The sequence below is a fragment of the Plectropomus leopardus genome, chromosome 7 (assembly GCF_026936395.1).
Source record: "Plectropomus leopardus strain MGB_pleo_1.0 chromosome 7, ASM2693639v1, whole genome shotgun sequence".
Classification (NCBI taxonomy): Eukaryota; Metazoa; Chordata; class Actinopteri; order Perciformes; family Serranidae; genus Plectropomus; species Plectropomus leopardus.
In genome coordinates, this window is record NC_142182.1 from 38,139,785 (window position 1) to 38,155,177 (window position 15,393).

Below are 15,393 nucleotides of genomic sequence, written 5' to 3' on the forward strand. Positions count from 1 at the left end.
CCTGCTCCAGCCATTGTGGTGTTCACTCGTCTGTGTGCCTGCCTGCCTGCTTGTCCGCCTAGCTGCCTGCCCACCTGCTTCCCACACTCATCCGAGCACTCAAGTCCTCACAGAAGGGACCCTCACCTTGGTTGAACTGGTTCGTTTGTTTCACATGGAGATCGCATGGAGCATTCCCCCTCACGTCAGCTTCAAAGGACGGTCCGACTTCACTCACCTCCCCCCATCCTGCTCAAACATCACTGTAAATAAATTTCACTACTGATTCACCGTAATTCTTGTCTGTCTTGTGTCAGCGCATGGGTCCCAACATGTCCAAGCCGGCACAGAAACATAAAATCAATCTTACATTTGTGTATTTTACAGACACACTCCTGGCACAGCCTGTTCTCATTCCCAGGTCATCAAATACTGCCACTTTTTCACACTTCTGTACACTACAAGTGTTGTAGTGTAAATATTGAGAATGTCTATATAGAGCAGGGGGGTGGACCTTCATAAAATCTGTTGTTCTTACAAGGTACAAGGTAAAAGGTAGATTTATTTGTCCTTTTTTGTAAACATGGTTTAAGAAGAAATTAAATTAAATTTGTGCAATATGAAACAAATAGCCAAAACCAATTTCACAGCAAACCCAAAAAATGATATTTTCTTTTAAACCTGACCAGATAGTAATGCTGCCAACACCTCACTGCAACTTTTTAACAGCATTACCCTCTCCCTGCCTTTTGGAGCATTAGAATCACATTTTCTGTTTAATTGTGACTAAAATCCTTGGTAACAAACACCCCTTAAAACTTTGCTGGCTTTTTTTGGGTGGATTGTTGCTGCTTAAGAGCTGTGGCAAAATTAGGCATATCATATATGAATATTAAGCATTATATATGAATACTGACAATACCAATAAAAGTTTAAACCACAGATAACATCTGGTTTCTTCAACTTTCATCAGGAGCAAAACTCATTAAAACCTGAGAGAAATCATGTTTTTCTAATTAATCGTGTTAATTATTGGTGACTGATATGAACATTTTTTCTGATGATTATTGATGATTGATTTTAGTGATAACATTTTTAGCTCGCAGCCACATTTTAGTGCTTTCCTTAGTGTGTACTTACATGTAGTGCAGGTGGGGGTTCTTGGAAAACACACGAGTATGGATCATGTGCAGGTTGCTCCTCGTAATAGTTCTGCAACAGACAGATACACGTAGAGGAGAAATGAAGAGCTCTGATGAATAACTGTCAGCATTATCACTCTGAATTACAGTCAGAGAGGGAGAAGAAACTGACAGCAATGCAAAGAAAGAAAGAAAGAAAGAAAGAGGAGAAAAAGGAAAAAGGAATTTTTCTTCCTCAAAAATTTCTTCCTCAAATATTTGATTTTTGAGAAGACAATATTTAAACTTGAACAAAGGACATATAATATCATCTGTAGCTGTCTGAAGGGACGTTTCGAAGGTAAGTTTCCACTTGCTTCCATATTTGTCACTTAAATTCAACCCAAAAAAGGAAAAAAATCAAAATAAAACATTATTTAGTCATATATTAGTCATATATTAATTGGAGCCTGACTCACACTTGGGACTTAGAGTTTGTATATTTTGGCCTCTACTACTACAATCCTCTTTCTTTTTTGACCTTTGAGTCCCAAAATTATATTCTATATTACAGGGGTATCCCCTTAAAACCCACCACTCAGTCACATGGTCTTAGCTATCAGAGCACTTATTATGAATAAAAACGAAACATATTTACTGTACTCTTTCTCAAACATTTCTCTTGGCAGTTCAGTCATAGTTGCTTCTCTGCTGAGACTCAGTCCAGCACTGAATGGACCTCCCTCTCACTTTTTTGCTTCAAACAGTGTGGCTCAAATTTTAACCCTATCAAATTAAATGCATCTAGAAAGGTGCACCCAGTACAGAGCAGATCTCCACCAGGTGTCTGCTTGAACTGTTACCACCCTCTCTAGACAATTCTTGTAATTACAGCAGATGCACAGCAGTGTGCTATAGAGGCGTGCCACAAGCAAATAAAAATAAACACCTCATTTATTTTTGAGGAAAACGGTGTTGCACTAGATCAACGTTTCCTGCTAACACACACTATATGAAATCTACTGTATATATGTTATTATGATGATAAATGTATTTTCCATAAATTAAACATAGCTACAAAGTTATGAATAATGTTGTTCAGATCTGGTCTTTAAACAACACTTACTTTTTCTGTAGATAATAGTCTGAGATAACAAAAATAAGCACAATTAAAATATACCAAAAAAAGAAACCATATAATTACAAGACCTGCTTATTTACCTAGGGTAGAAGCACACATATGAAGTAAAAATAACTAGATCAGCAAAATCTGCAAGTAAGCACTATGCCTCTGAAGCTTCTGTGGAATGGCCTGCGCCTAGTAGAATTGTCCCTCCTGGGTCCCATAGGATGACAAGGGCAATAACAAAAAATGGAATTTATCCATCTCATACTGTGATTTACTTTAGTGAGTCACAACATCAGGTATGTCATACAGTATATACATGTCAAAATGTGTCCTCCACAGACACAAAGGCTTTTTTTAGCCATGCTGATTTCCAGAAAACATACAGTTCTTGAACATGAAGTCATATATGTAAACAAAAAGTACTGGTACAGTAGTTTGCGAGATAAGCTGCAGACAGGTGGATACACTAACTTGCACACACAAGAAGAAATATATGATCAGTCTGACACCTCTGAATCTCATTACAGCTTGATGTAGCTGAAGATATCATCATCAGATCTGACAGTTTTTTTATTGGTCATAAAGTGCAATGACATACATGAACAGTAACAGTACTGAACAACAACACATAACACTAAGGACAAAACACCAAAACAGACATGAGGATGACTTGTATGAAATGTGGTATAAGGAGTCCAGGCTCATATGACATGGCAGGGGGGATTAGGGTTAGTGATAATGACAGTGTGGATGTCCCAAAATAAATATGTGAATGGATTTGTTAATCAGTTACCGAAAATAAATAAATTGAGAGAAAAAATAAATAAGTAAATAAAATAATAAAATAGAAAGTAATAAATACATAAATAAGGAACTGAAAAAATTCCCAGGGCCAGTGATGCCAGCCAGGGCGGGACGGACAGCGACCCACAGCGACCTGTAGCCCCCAGTGGGGACGGCCCAGGCACGGCCACTACAGCGTCCCAAACACTGAACGTCTACAGGGCCAGCAAGAAAACTTTTTTGTGTTGTGTTGTGTTGTGTTGTGTTGTGTTGTGTTGTGTTGTGTTGTGTTGTGTTGTGTTGTTTTTGTTTTTGTTTTGTTTTGTTTTGTTTTCTTCATTTTTTGTTTGTTAATTAAGTATATATTTTAAAGTTGCATATCCTCTCATAGGTGGAAGACCTCTGGTAGGGGGTCTGTCCAACACCGGGAATGACTGCCCTGCCTCTGTTTATTAGGACAGATAGATGATTTTTCCTATAAGGGGGAGAGAGAGGGGCAACACCACCACGCCCAGGCTGAATCCACCGCCCAACCCCCCAGACCAATACCCCAGCCCCAAAATCAATCCCAGACACACGATTAAATAAATAAATAAATAAATAAATAAATAAATAAATAAATAAATAAATAAATAAAAACTTCCCTTACTATGATAGTTGTTAATAATTGTAATAATAGTAATGATGATGATGATGATGATAATAATAATAATAATAATAATAATAATAATAATAATAATAATAATAATAATAATAATAATAATAATAATAAATGACAATAATATTAAAGAAGAAACACAATAAATAAGAAAAAAATCCTAACTTATAGTCCATCTACAAGCTTTTTTAAGGGCATCACACATTTGTATCTCTATTTGTGCTGTGATTCAATGACCATTTGTTTGCAGTAAGCCCAAAGCAAAAACACACAAGCAACTTTTAAGTATGTTGAGAAAATATACTAAAATGAGTCAGTACAGTAGGTCAGCTGCTGTCAGTAGGTGCACTGTGTTTTTCCCACAATAGCTTCTTTGGATGTTGTATTGTATAGGGCTGGGGTTATTTGTCAACATAATCGATGTCATGATTATAGAAAGACGCCTATTTGCAATATGTGTGTCAGAGCGTCACAGTATGGTAAGCTTAACTAAGCTGCATCCAGGCGGAGAATGGATTCAGCCTGAGAGTGAGCTGCAAACCATGGCTGCAGCTGAAATAACTTATCACAGGAGAACTCCTCTGCACGGACACCTGAAGTGAGAGTATCCAGGTATTCTTCGTGAAAACGGCAGTGCACAGCACTGTACTGTTTACTTTTTGTCACCATCCAAGCATTATGTATCAGGATTATCAACATGAGGAATGTCTTTCTGTTTATAGTAGTCACTTACTGCTACAACTACCCGCACCACCATCAAACATCACACCATCCATCACAACGTTATCATTCAGCAGTTTTACAGTTTACTTTAATGGCCATGGTCAAGAAAAACAGCTCATACAGATCACTGTTCCAGTCATTTTCTTTGTCCCTCACAGATGCAAAAACACCTTTGTTGTGATTATTTTAACTGCATATTTATTTATTTTAAGTTTTAAGTCAAATATACTGAAGAAAAGATGAATGTCTAGTTTAGGAAAAGGGCTACTATGACACACAAAGATTAAATTAGTTCATGTGTCACGGCAATGCTTTTGAATTTTAGTCCAGGTTCCTCATCAGGCATCTGACAAATAGGGTATTTTATGGATAAAATAATAATTATTAGTACCATATCACAGCATTGGCATGGAAATCAGGCTTATTTCAAAATAAACTGCTTAAATCACTGGGGTTTTTTTAAGATAAATATAACTGAATACAATTATTTAAATATTAATAAGAAACATTTCTGATATGAATTTTACTGTAGCCTAAATTAATAGATATATTAATCTAGTAATAAATTAATAATTATTAGAATAATCCGTACATTTGTCATTATTCGACTAATTGAAAAAAATAATAAGTCAATCAAGAAAAAAAAATCAATAGGTGCAGCCCTAATATTGTAGTGTACTAGCAGACGTGATACTAATAGTAATAAAGCCTGGATTGATGGTCTGTATTGTATTTAGACTTAGGACACTGCACAAAGTCAATTCTTTAACATGATTTTAACCCTTTGAAACCTGGAGCAACATCACTCTCAATGTGCTGCTTTAAGACATCTTTTAATAATATTTAAACCATTGAACTCTAAGAAAATGGGTTTATTTCTTTCAAAAACATGGGGAAAAAGGCAATGAGCAACTTGGGAAGAAATGTTCCACAAACTGAAAAGAAATAAGCAGATTTAGAAAATTATTTTTAAAAAGACAAGGAAAAAGTGTTTAGGGAAAAGGGAAAAAAGCAAGTATCATAATTATTAATTTAAAATTATGTTGCAAAAATGTTTTTTCTTGCTAATTTTTGGATCAGTTCTTCTGTTTCTCATTGCCTTCTTCCCATGTTTCTAAAATAAATTAAGCCAATTTGCTCAGGTTTCAGAGGGTTAATCTGCATATATTAACAAACAATGTGAGTCATTTAATTTATGTTTCCTTTTCAATTAATTTAAGTCATTAATATTTCCATTAGCTATCAACTGGTTAATAACAATAATAATAACAAACTCTGAGTGTAACCCTGAACTCTGAGTTGATCTACTCTGAGATAGGAAACTCTGAGTTTCCAGTTCCAGAAGAGCTGATTTGAGTTGGTTTAATCAACTCGGAGTAGTTTCACCTGGAGTTAAGCGCGTGCACCACAACTATAAAAAGCCAGCATCAATGGAGCCCCGATTCGACGAGTCATCATGGCAATGGGGAAGCAGAGGGCTGCGTTCTTCACCCCACTCGAATTGGAAATTTTAATGCGCTCATATGCGGAGTTTGAACACGTTTTTAGAAAGAATTACAACACCGCTGCAGCTGCAAAAGAGAGGGAGACGGCGTGGGAGAACATTGCTGCCCGGGTCAATGCGTAAGTTTAAATGTAGTCCTTTGCAATCACAATACTATTACAGGGGAAAACTGTTTAAATGGTAGCGTATTAATTTATTTCATTTTATTTCATTTAGGTGCAATCCCGCGGGGGAGAAGCACACGTGGGGATGGGGATGGGATGGGGATGGGGATGTGTGTGCTATGCAGCCAATCACACTGGGAAATCCTAAAAGAAATTAAAATTACTAATCCCAGTCTGAGGTTGCTGCACAATGTCATTAACGGAATATGATTCAAAATTAATTTAACAGATCTCTACATCATTCACCTGCAATCCTGTGGAACTCCTCCTTGATGGCTCTGACAGGTTTATGTCCAGGGAAAACGACAAAGATGTGTAAAAGTCGTTTCAGGGCCAGGCACACTTTTCTCACCGCCCTGCATACAGTTGCCTTGCCTAATTGCTCTGCATCTCCGACATTATACAAGAAACTGCCATTTGCAAAGAACCGCAGCGCAACACACAATATCTGATGGGATGTGAGAGCATGACTGCGGTTGGTAATATTGCAAATGTAAGTACGGATTAGGTTGTGTATGTATAATATGGACTGTGATGTGAAACAGTACCGCTCAAAAAGATAACTGTCCGGAAATGCGAGAACATCTATCCGCGGTCTGAAAACAATCTCCCGATGAATATTTAGGCCTAATTCTCTGCGCAGTAATGCTGCTCCTTCATCCACTGGATCATTAATGAAAGGGCATGCCATTTTGACAGACGGCAGAACTATACTCCGACACTCACCTGCTGACTGAATGAATGAATGAGGAAATCAAATAGTGTATGTGGCTGAAAGAGGGCGGAGACTGAGAGAAACTCGAGGTTCATTGAGAAAAACCTGGTCCCAACCAGGTTAGGTTCATAGAGTCTGTTACTCGGTAACTGACCGAGAGCTTAAGTTACCCCTCTCTGTGAAACAGGCTAGAGTTACACTTCTTTCTCTGGTTTCAGTTACCAGAAAGTAAACGGAAAACTCAGAGTTTCCCTCATTTCAGGGTTAACAGACTCAGAGTTTTCACTAAACCTGCTTTGTGAAACGGACCTCTGGAACTCATGGAGGATAAACGGGCAGGAGGTGTAGTGAGGAGCATGGAGGAGGAAAACTGAAGAGTACGGGAGGGTATGTAAGGATCAAGGCGGGCAGAGAGCTATGGAGGAGTGAGGTTATGGACAGCCTTGAAAGTGAAGAGGAGAATCTTGTAATCAGTAGGGAGGATGGACAAGACCAGTAGTGAGAGAGGAGTGGATAATGTTGGTAATTTGAGAGGACAAGGAGGGTAGGCAGGCTTTAACCAGGTGTGTAGGTTTGGATTTACGAATGAGACCACAGCGACAGCTGGGAGTAGAAAATTGGAAAATGGAAGGCATGGGAGGTAAGAGGAGGCAGGATAGAGAGGACTTTATGGTAGTTGTGTAAGTGAGGCTAAGTGGTGGCGGATTCTATCAATTTTTGCATTGAAGAAGGTCATTCAAGTATTGCAGTTTTCAATGGAGTACATATGATGTGCCATACTATCTGGCGTTTGCAAGATAGAGCTTACAGTGAAAAACAGAGACCTAGTGTTCCCTTCTCCAGACCTGATAAGGTTAGCAAAGTATACAGATTTAGCTTTGGAGAGAGCATCCTTATAGTGCTGAATATGGTCATCATACATAATTTTATGGACAGTCAGGCCAGTTCTTGCATGCAGACGTTCTAAACTATGACCTTTAGCTTCAAGGTGTCGTAGATCGGGGGGAACCAGGGGGCAGAGTGAGAGAAGGAGAGAGTCCAAGTCTTTAAAGGAGCAAGATCATCCAGAATATTGTGAAGTTCATCATTGTAGTTGGAAACTAATTCATCAGGATTGGATAACATCTCAACACTAGGGAGATTAATGAGCCTATTAGAGAAAGCAGAAAGATCAATTTTCTTGATACTGCAGAGGGAGATGGAATGAGGTGGATTCATTTTAGAAACTGATATGATGGCACTGAAGGGCACCAATTTATGGTCAGATATGGGAATATTGGTTGCAGCACATTGAAGAGGAGTTACATCGGAGCAGCAGATAAGAACAAGAATGTGGCCTTTAGTGTGAGGAGGAGAGTTGATGAATTGTGTTAGTTCAAAACTGTCGAGGCAGGATGTAAAATACCTGGTGAGAGTGTTTTTAGCATTGTCCATATGTACATTAAAATCACCCAGTAGAATTAACTTTGGTGACAGTGAGCATAAAAGAGTTAAAACCGCAGAGAATAAATTTAAAAAGTCAGTGTTGATCTTGGGTGGGCAGTACACAGCAGCTAATATAGTGGGGGTAGGCCCATTCATTTGCAGGGTGATGCACTCATATGAGACGTGCAGAGGCACAGTTACAGATGATACTTTCCATTTCTCGTTGTAAAGTGCCATGAGACCACCCCCACGGCCCGACAAAGGGCTGACAGATGTAAACAAACCAAGGTGGTTTGTTTAAGCTGAGAGAAGTCATTGATTGCTGCCACATCTCAGTTAAACAGAAGAAATCAAACTCACGATCTTTAATTAGATCATAGAGTAGAGGTCCTTTGTTGGAGGGATAGCGGGTGTTAAGCAGTCCAAAGGAGAGATTATTTGTACCAGGCTTGACACAAGCTGACTTGGCTGGATAGGCTAGCACGCTGTGGTTAGCAGTCCATCTGGGTTTCCTAAAAGGACATGGAGGACCAGATGGATCATATTGGATCGTAGGATTTGTGTCATTCAAGACAACGCTATGTCGGGATCTCCTGTGGATGTATTTCTTGTGGAGTTGACAAGAGATATCCAGGTGAAGATGCAGTGCCGGTGGGGGCTCAGCCAAGCAGTATCGCAGTGGGAAAAGTTCAGCTGCTGTATATTGGAATATCGGCGTCACCACATGAATTAAGAAGGATAAGAAAATCCGGATGAATGCTACCAGTGTGAGCAGCCTGTCAAAGCACATTGTTGTTTAACCGAGGCTCCAGGATAGGAGAGCCTCACAGAGGTGGCCGGAAGACAGGGCAACCAGGCACAAACAGCTAAACTGTCCAACCGACAGGCCTGGATTTATTGGTTATTATCAAATACACCAACACTTGCATGTGTCAGTAGAGTGAACTGCTGTCCAAAAGTTTGAAACAGCAGTGACAACATCAAACAATCACAAAATCTCTCAGAGAGCAGCGGCAGCCAGTGTCACCAGTGTTCACTACCACAAGATTTTCACTTTTTTGGTTAAGTGTAATAATATTTTTGCCTCCATACTTTGTTGGTTATAGATTTCTCTCCATCAGTGAATAAGGGGTTCCTCCAAATTGGGCATGAAGGGAGGGATAGTCAGAATTACTGAGATGACTGCATTCCTCTGGGAGTAGTGTGGGGAGTACTCAGGGAGTACTGAGTGAATATGGGGTATGGTGGTTGTTGCTAGAAGCCATCCGATCACTTTGGCCATCCGATTCTCGTATGGCCAAAGTGAGAGCTGTGTCTGCGTACTTGTCATAAACTCAAGCACGTTCCCCTTTGGTGTTAACCTCTGCCAGGGTTGTCCCTTGTCATTGATTCTGTTTGTGATATCCATGGACAGGATCTCAAGGCACAGCTAGGGGGAAGAAAGGGGTCCGGTTTGGGGACCTCAGAATTGCATCTCTGCTTTTTGCAGATGGTGTTGCTCTGTTATCTTCATCACACCTTGACCTCCAGCATGCAGTGGGGCAGTTTGCAGCCGAGTTTGAAGTAGTCTTGATGAGAGTCAGCACCTCCAGGTCTGACACCATGGTTCTCTGCTGGAAAATGATGTGCCCCCTCTGGGTTGGAAGGGAGTTGCTACCCCAAGTGAGGCAGTGGGTCTTGTGGGTCTTGTTCACAAGGATAGAAGGGAGCTTGAGATGGATAAGTGGCTTGGTGCGGCATCCACAGTGATAAAAGCACTCCACAGACAGTTGTGGTGAAGAGGTGACCCAGAAGGCAAAGCTCTCATTTAATGGTCCATCTATGTCCCCAAACCTCACCTATTGTCATGAGCTTTGGGTAGTGACTGAAAGAATGAGATTGCAGATACAAGCCACCAAAATGTGTTTCCTCCATAGGATCGCTGGGCTACACTTTAGAGAGGAGCAGGGAGGTCAGAGTAGAGCTGCTGCTCCTTTGCATCGAAAGGGGTTAGTTGAGGTGGTTTGCCCTAGGGTAGACTCAGAACACACTGGAGGGATTATATATCTCATCTTGCCAAGGAATGCCTCCAGGTGGAGCTGGAAAGTGTTGCTGGGGAGAGGGATGTCTGGAAAACTCTGCTCAGCCTGTTTCCCCCACAACGTGGGCCCTGATCAGCAGAGAAAAAAATAGATGGATGGATGGAAGAAAAAGTCTTCTCATGTAATTTGAGGCAAGATGACAAGCAATGAATCCCAATGAGTGAGGAAAAAAATTAAAAACTTGTAGAAAGAAGGAATTGGTTCAGCTGCAGGACTTATCATTTTAGATCATAGACAAAATCATTTTATTTTTCACATTTTGTCTAAAGCTAACAGAAGAAATAGATTGGGCCTTTAAAGGAATATTGTTTCAAAATAGGGGCTTAAAATCCCTTCTCTCCAGCAGATTCCATCCAGACATCCCCTGACTCCTGAACCTTGAACTGATCTGAGCATCGCTGCCTCCCCAGCTTCCACACTTCCTGCAAGGCACCAACCAGCCTGAAATCAATTGGTGTGCTGATGTGTGAGGCTCAGTCACATCTCATCCACTTTATTCTCCTGTGACTGGACATTAGCCAGAGGAAAGCTTCATAGAGGAACAGCTCTTGGTTCAAGTCGGGTCAGCCTCGCCCTGATGCCATCTCTCCTGCCTCTATTTCTCCGGTACTTTCTGTTTCGTTTTTCTCCTCTGGCCTGACTGGCTGCTCAGTGTATGCTGGTGGTGGAGGTCCTCTCATTGTCTGCTTCTTTAGTCCAAACCCCACACAACTTTTCGATGTTGCTAAGTGCTATTGTAGAAAAGTTGTGGTTCATCAGAAGGGGGCATGGAGTCAAAAAAAATAGAAAAATATAGCAAAAAAGTAGCAAGGATTTGAGGAGCTACAGGCTGCTGCATCTACATGCATTGCAGTCATCAAGGTGCATAGGTAGCATCTTTGCAAATATCCTATAGTCATCGTTTAAAACTCTCAGAGGGCAGAAATTACTTATATGTTTGTATGTTATAATAATATGCTAATCAAAGTTTGGGGCCTAAGACCTTTTTGCTTAGTTATGTATATAGTCAATGGTCATAATTTCTTTTTACAGTATTCTAGTATTTCAAAGGTTTTTTCTCCCATTCATATAAGCCTGTTTTTCACAGATGTGTTCTAGGCTGCAGTCTGACAAACCAAAGAGGAATAGAGGCATTTTAATGGAGATGTATGGCAGAATAATTACAACAGTGCATGAACGGACAGACACATAGAAGAATGTGTTACTACTTACAGCCTCTGTAAGCCAGTATAGAGCTCCATGTCCACATCCCGCAAGGTCTGCAAACCAGTCCAGTTCTCAATGTGTCTGGAAAGTAGGACAGATGAACCATGTTAATAGAGTTGCAACTCATGATTATTATTATTATAATTATTATTATTTATTAGTATTTTCTTGATTAATTGATTAAATGGTAGAATAATTTAATTGTATATAATATATTTTCTCAGAGTTCTCAGAGTTCAGTTTTAATCAGGTCATTATATGATGGTTTCTGAGCCAGTTCAGCAGTAATACTTGTAACAATGATGGCAGTTTTCACAGTGTTCACACAGGTATGCTTTATTCATTTGAATTTTGAAAAATTTCACTCAGCACAGGCACCTGACTCTGTATTAGTAACTCTAATAATACCATAAAACCACACTCATTCTGGCGCTGTGCTCATGCGTGTGCCAATAGTGTTGGCGCTTGCTTTGATCAGGATCAATTATGAGATTGTGAACAGAATTCACAATCAGTGGATTTATCATGGGTTTAGCTGTTGAAATCCTGCTAAAATCATATATCTGCTATTATAAAGTTCTGTGGTTGGTTCATTTTCTTTTACAACACAAACAAACTGCACCAGAGGCCATTTATGTATATATATATATATAGTTTGTAGTAACACATTTTCCCTACATTTTTAAATACTTTTATATACTTCCCCCATTTGGACAACTCAAAATACCAGCTTATCATGGACCTTTAACTTTTGTCAGCAGTATCAATCTATCACTAGGCAGGTTTCCATTAACCATCATATTGCGCGAAATGCAATTGCGAATGCCTAATGGAAACACGTAAATTTCAAAAAAACTTATTCATCCCAAAAAAGTTTTAGGCTTGAACAAGGTGTTATTTATAGTAATTCCGAAAAGCCATATTTCGTAACAGTGCAATGAAAACATTTTTTTTCACTTTTATAGCTCATATGACGTGCAACAACGGGTGGCAGTAATGTGACTTTAAGGATGCCAACAGCCAGTAAACCCAAAGAAGAACAAAAAGTACAGCAAAGGCACATGGCATTCTACAAAACATGGCTCGGTATGTGTGGATAGAGGAAGGGACTGACATCTTCTTTCCTCTTATACGAGACAAATAAATTAAGGCGATATTAGATTGGCTTTATTGTGTGGCTACAAGAGAAATAAACCTGATAATGTTTTACACATCCCATTGCCATGCTTCCTGGAATGTTATTGCGAGAGGAAAGTCATGTAACATTGCAAGAGAAGTCACAAAACATCACTCGATGGAAATTCAGTCATCTCACAATTGTGTTCTGTCAAAATTTCAAAAATATCACTTAAGTTTCGTGTAAATCTGTAATGGAAACCTGCCTACTGACACTAATTAAACAGCAGCATTCAATAAACAAGTTAAAAGCTTTTCACATTGACAAATAGCCAGCTGTAAAAAGACACACATTCACAAATGAATCACTTTGCTTTTAACCAACACATAAGCTTTTATTATATTAAAAAGCTGTGATGCTCATAGACTTGTAGAGGACAGGAATAAGTAGTGTGTCAGTGGCAGTGTGGGTTTTCAGAGTATTCACAGCTGTCAGCGACACTACACTACAGGTTTACTGAAAACAGCGTGAGCTATTTAATCAAAGCTGAATGTGGTTCTGTGCAGCTCAGCTGCAGAAACAGAAGTGTGTTTGTGTGTGTGTGTGTGTGTGTGTGTGTGTGTGTGTGTGTGTGTGTGTGTGTGTGTGTGTGTCTCCACTCCCCTCACTGTGTTTGGTTATGCAGGTATGCATGGGCTTGGACATGGCAGTAAGATCTCTATGTCCATCTGTCTTCCTGGAAATTATTCATCACCAAAACACCTTTGCATATTTACTTTTCTCTCTCTGCCAGCCTGTCTGTATTTCATGTCTCTGTTCCATGATGTAAACATATTATAAAATAAGCAGTTCCAACCAAGCATTTTGATCCACAAGCCATTTAGAACATGCTCAAATTTGCATGACAGCACACCTCCATTACCAAGAGCATTACTGCATCCTTAATTGTCGCTCTGAAAGAAATCATAGTAATTTCAAACCAATGCCTGCAGGGGGCAGCAGTATCAACATGCATCAATTAAACTACAGTGAAGAGTAACACTTGAAAATTTTAAATCCAGCTGACCAAATGAAAAGTAACAGCCAACTCATTAATTGTGTAAACTATAAATTAACACAAAGATGAGAAAGACCAGCATAAACTAAAAAACTCCGTCCAGCAATAGGCATGATGGAAAATAAAGCCAAAGTGATTAAGACCGCAGTGAAAACATTATTTTTGAAAGGCTAAATGACATCAGGAAGGGGAATGAAGCAGAATATTTAATTACATAACAACATATTGTGAATTTTTATAATTATGATACCTCTCTCTTTCTTTCATTCATTATAACTTTTGGACCTTACCATGCTCTTGAGTTATTGGAAATGTTTGTCATCCTCTGGCATCCTTCATCGGCTGTGCCGTGACAAAGGGCTAGGCTTAAAAATACAGGTAAAGTGAGCAGATGTAAAAACAAAATCCGTATATGGAAAATAATTTGTTGTACACAGATATCTAAGTCGTAACAAAACTTAGCAAGCTAAGTATTTCTGTATTTATATCTGGTCTAGGGAAAAAGGTAATGCCTGCACACTAACTCCATGCCACACAAGTTTATTGAAGACAACGATTCGATCCTGTTTGGATCATCATCTGGTGTATTAATTTATTTTGGGAAACCTCTCGATCTCTAGAAAGTATATGTATATGGACAAGTTGGCCAGCAGACTCAAGAGAGACTAGAACAGGTGTCTGTTTCTAGGTTATTACTAAGTTTCAACCTACTTAATGGAGTAATAAACTAAGTTTCATAGCATATAGGGTTCTACTGACGTGAGTGATTGTTTTACAGCAGTTAGTCAGACTCTGTGTATTTCCACGGAAACAGAGATAACAGTTGACAAAAGCTTTTTATTTTCAGAGCTAATTGCCCCAAAATATGAACATATTTGGATTATACATTTTTGTTTTGCTGGTAATAGTTGTATAATCATAATATTACACTTAAACTGCATGCTCACACACACATGCAAACCACTAACCATGAGACACCAACAATGCTCAAACATACAATATATTGAATAGGAGTGTACACAACTCATAACAACAAGCTGTGTAGGAGCCACCCTCTCTACAGTACTGTGACCAGTCAGAGGCTATCCGCCTCAATGAGACAGTATCACAGAGATCTCTGACTAATGTTGCCCTCATGTTAGAAGCTGCAAAACTTACATTTAAGAAAGATACAAAAACAATTCAGCTTTTTAAGTGAAATGTATAATTTTCCCTGCAAAGGCTAATCCACCCTGATGAATTGGTTTACTTTTACAATAGACTTCATGGCCTTTTAAATGCATCTGCTCCTTTAAAAACCCGGTCTGTCACTTTTACTCACTCTGCCCCTTGGTTTACATCCGAGTTATGCTAGGTAAAAGCTAAAGACTGGGATGCTAAAACTGACTGTGTGATTCATGTGCAACAACCACATAGTCCATTACAGGGGAACTCTTTTTACAGCTAAATCAACATACTATACTAATTGATGACTAATGACTAATGAACACTCGATCCCTGTTCTCCACAGCTAACAGCATTCTACGCCCACCAGACACTCAGACACATGCCCCTTACCTGTACTCTACTGCCCAATGTACCTTCATGACCCTTTTATTACCAAAATTGAAAATTTTCACCATCAATTGACCTCCTCTAATAATACTACAAACTCTTTGCCTGATTTTTTTTCTGTGCTCCCACCTTTTCTCCACTACCTAGTTCAAACCCCCAGCTGTTGCTGAAATCTCT

The 15,393-nt window shown here is 39.3% G+C and overlaps 1 protein-coding gene across 1 annotated transcript in view; it reads right to left on the minus strand.

Moving 5' to 3' along the window:
- Window positions 1-15,393, minus strand: part of LOC121950400 (NT-3 growth factor receptor) — a 269,926-nt gene that overhangs the window by 189,156 nt on the left and 65,377 nt on the right. Inside the window, exons 2-3 of the mRNA XM_042496388.2 lie at window positions 11,495-11,569; window positions 1,120-1,191 (exon numbers count right to left, since the gene is read on the minus strand). Of these exons, the coding sequence (XP_042352322.2) occupies window positions 1,120-1,191; window positions 11,495-11,569 (147 nt within the window). The remainder of the gene's footprint in view (window positions 1-1,119; window positions 1,192-11,494; window positions 11,570-15,393) is intronic.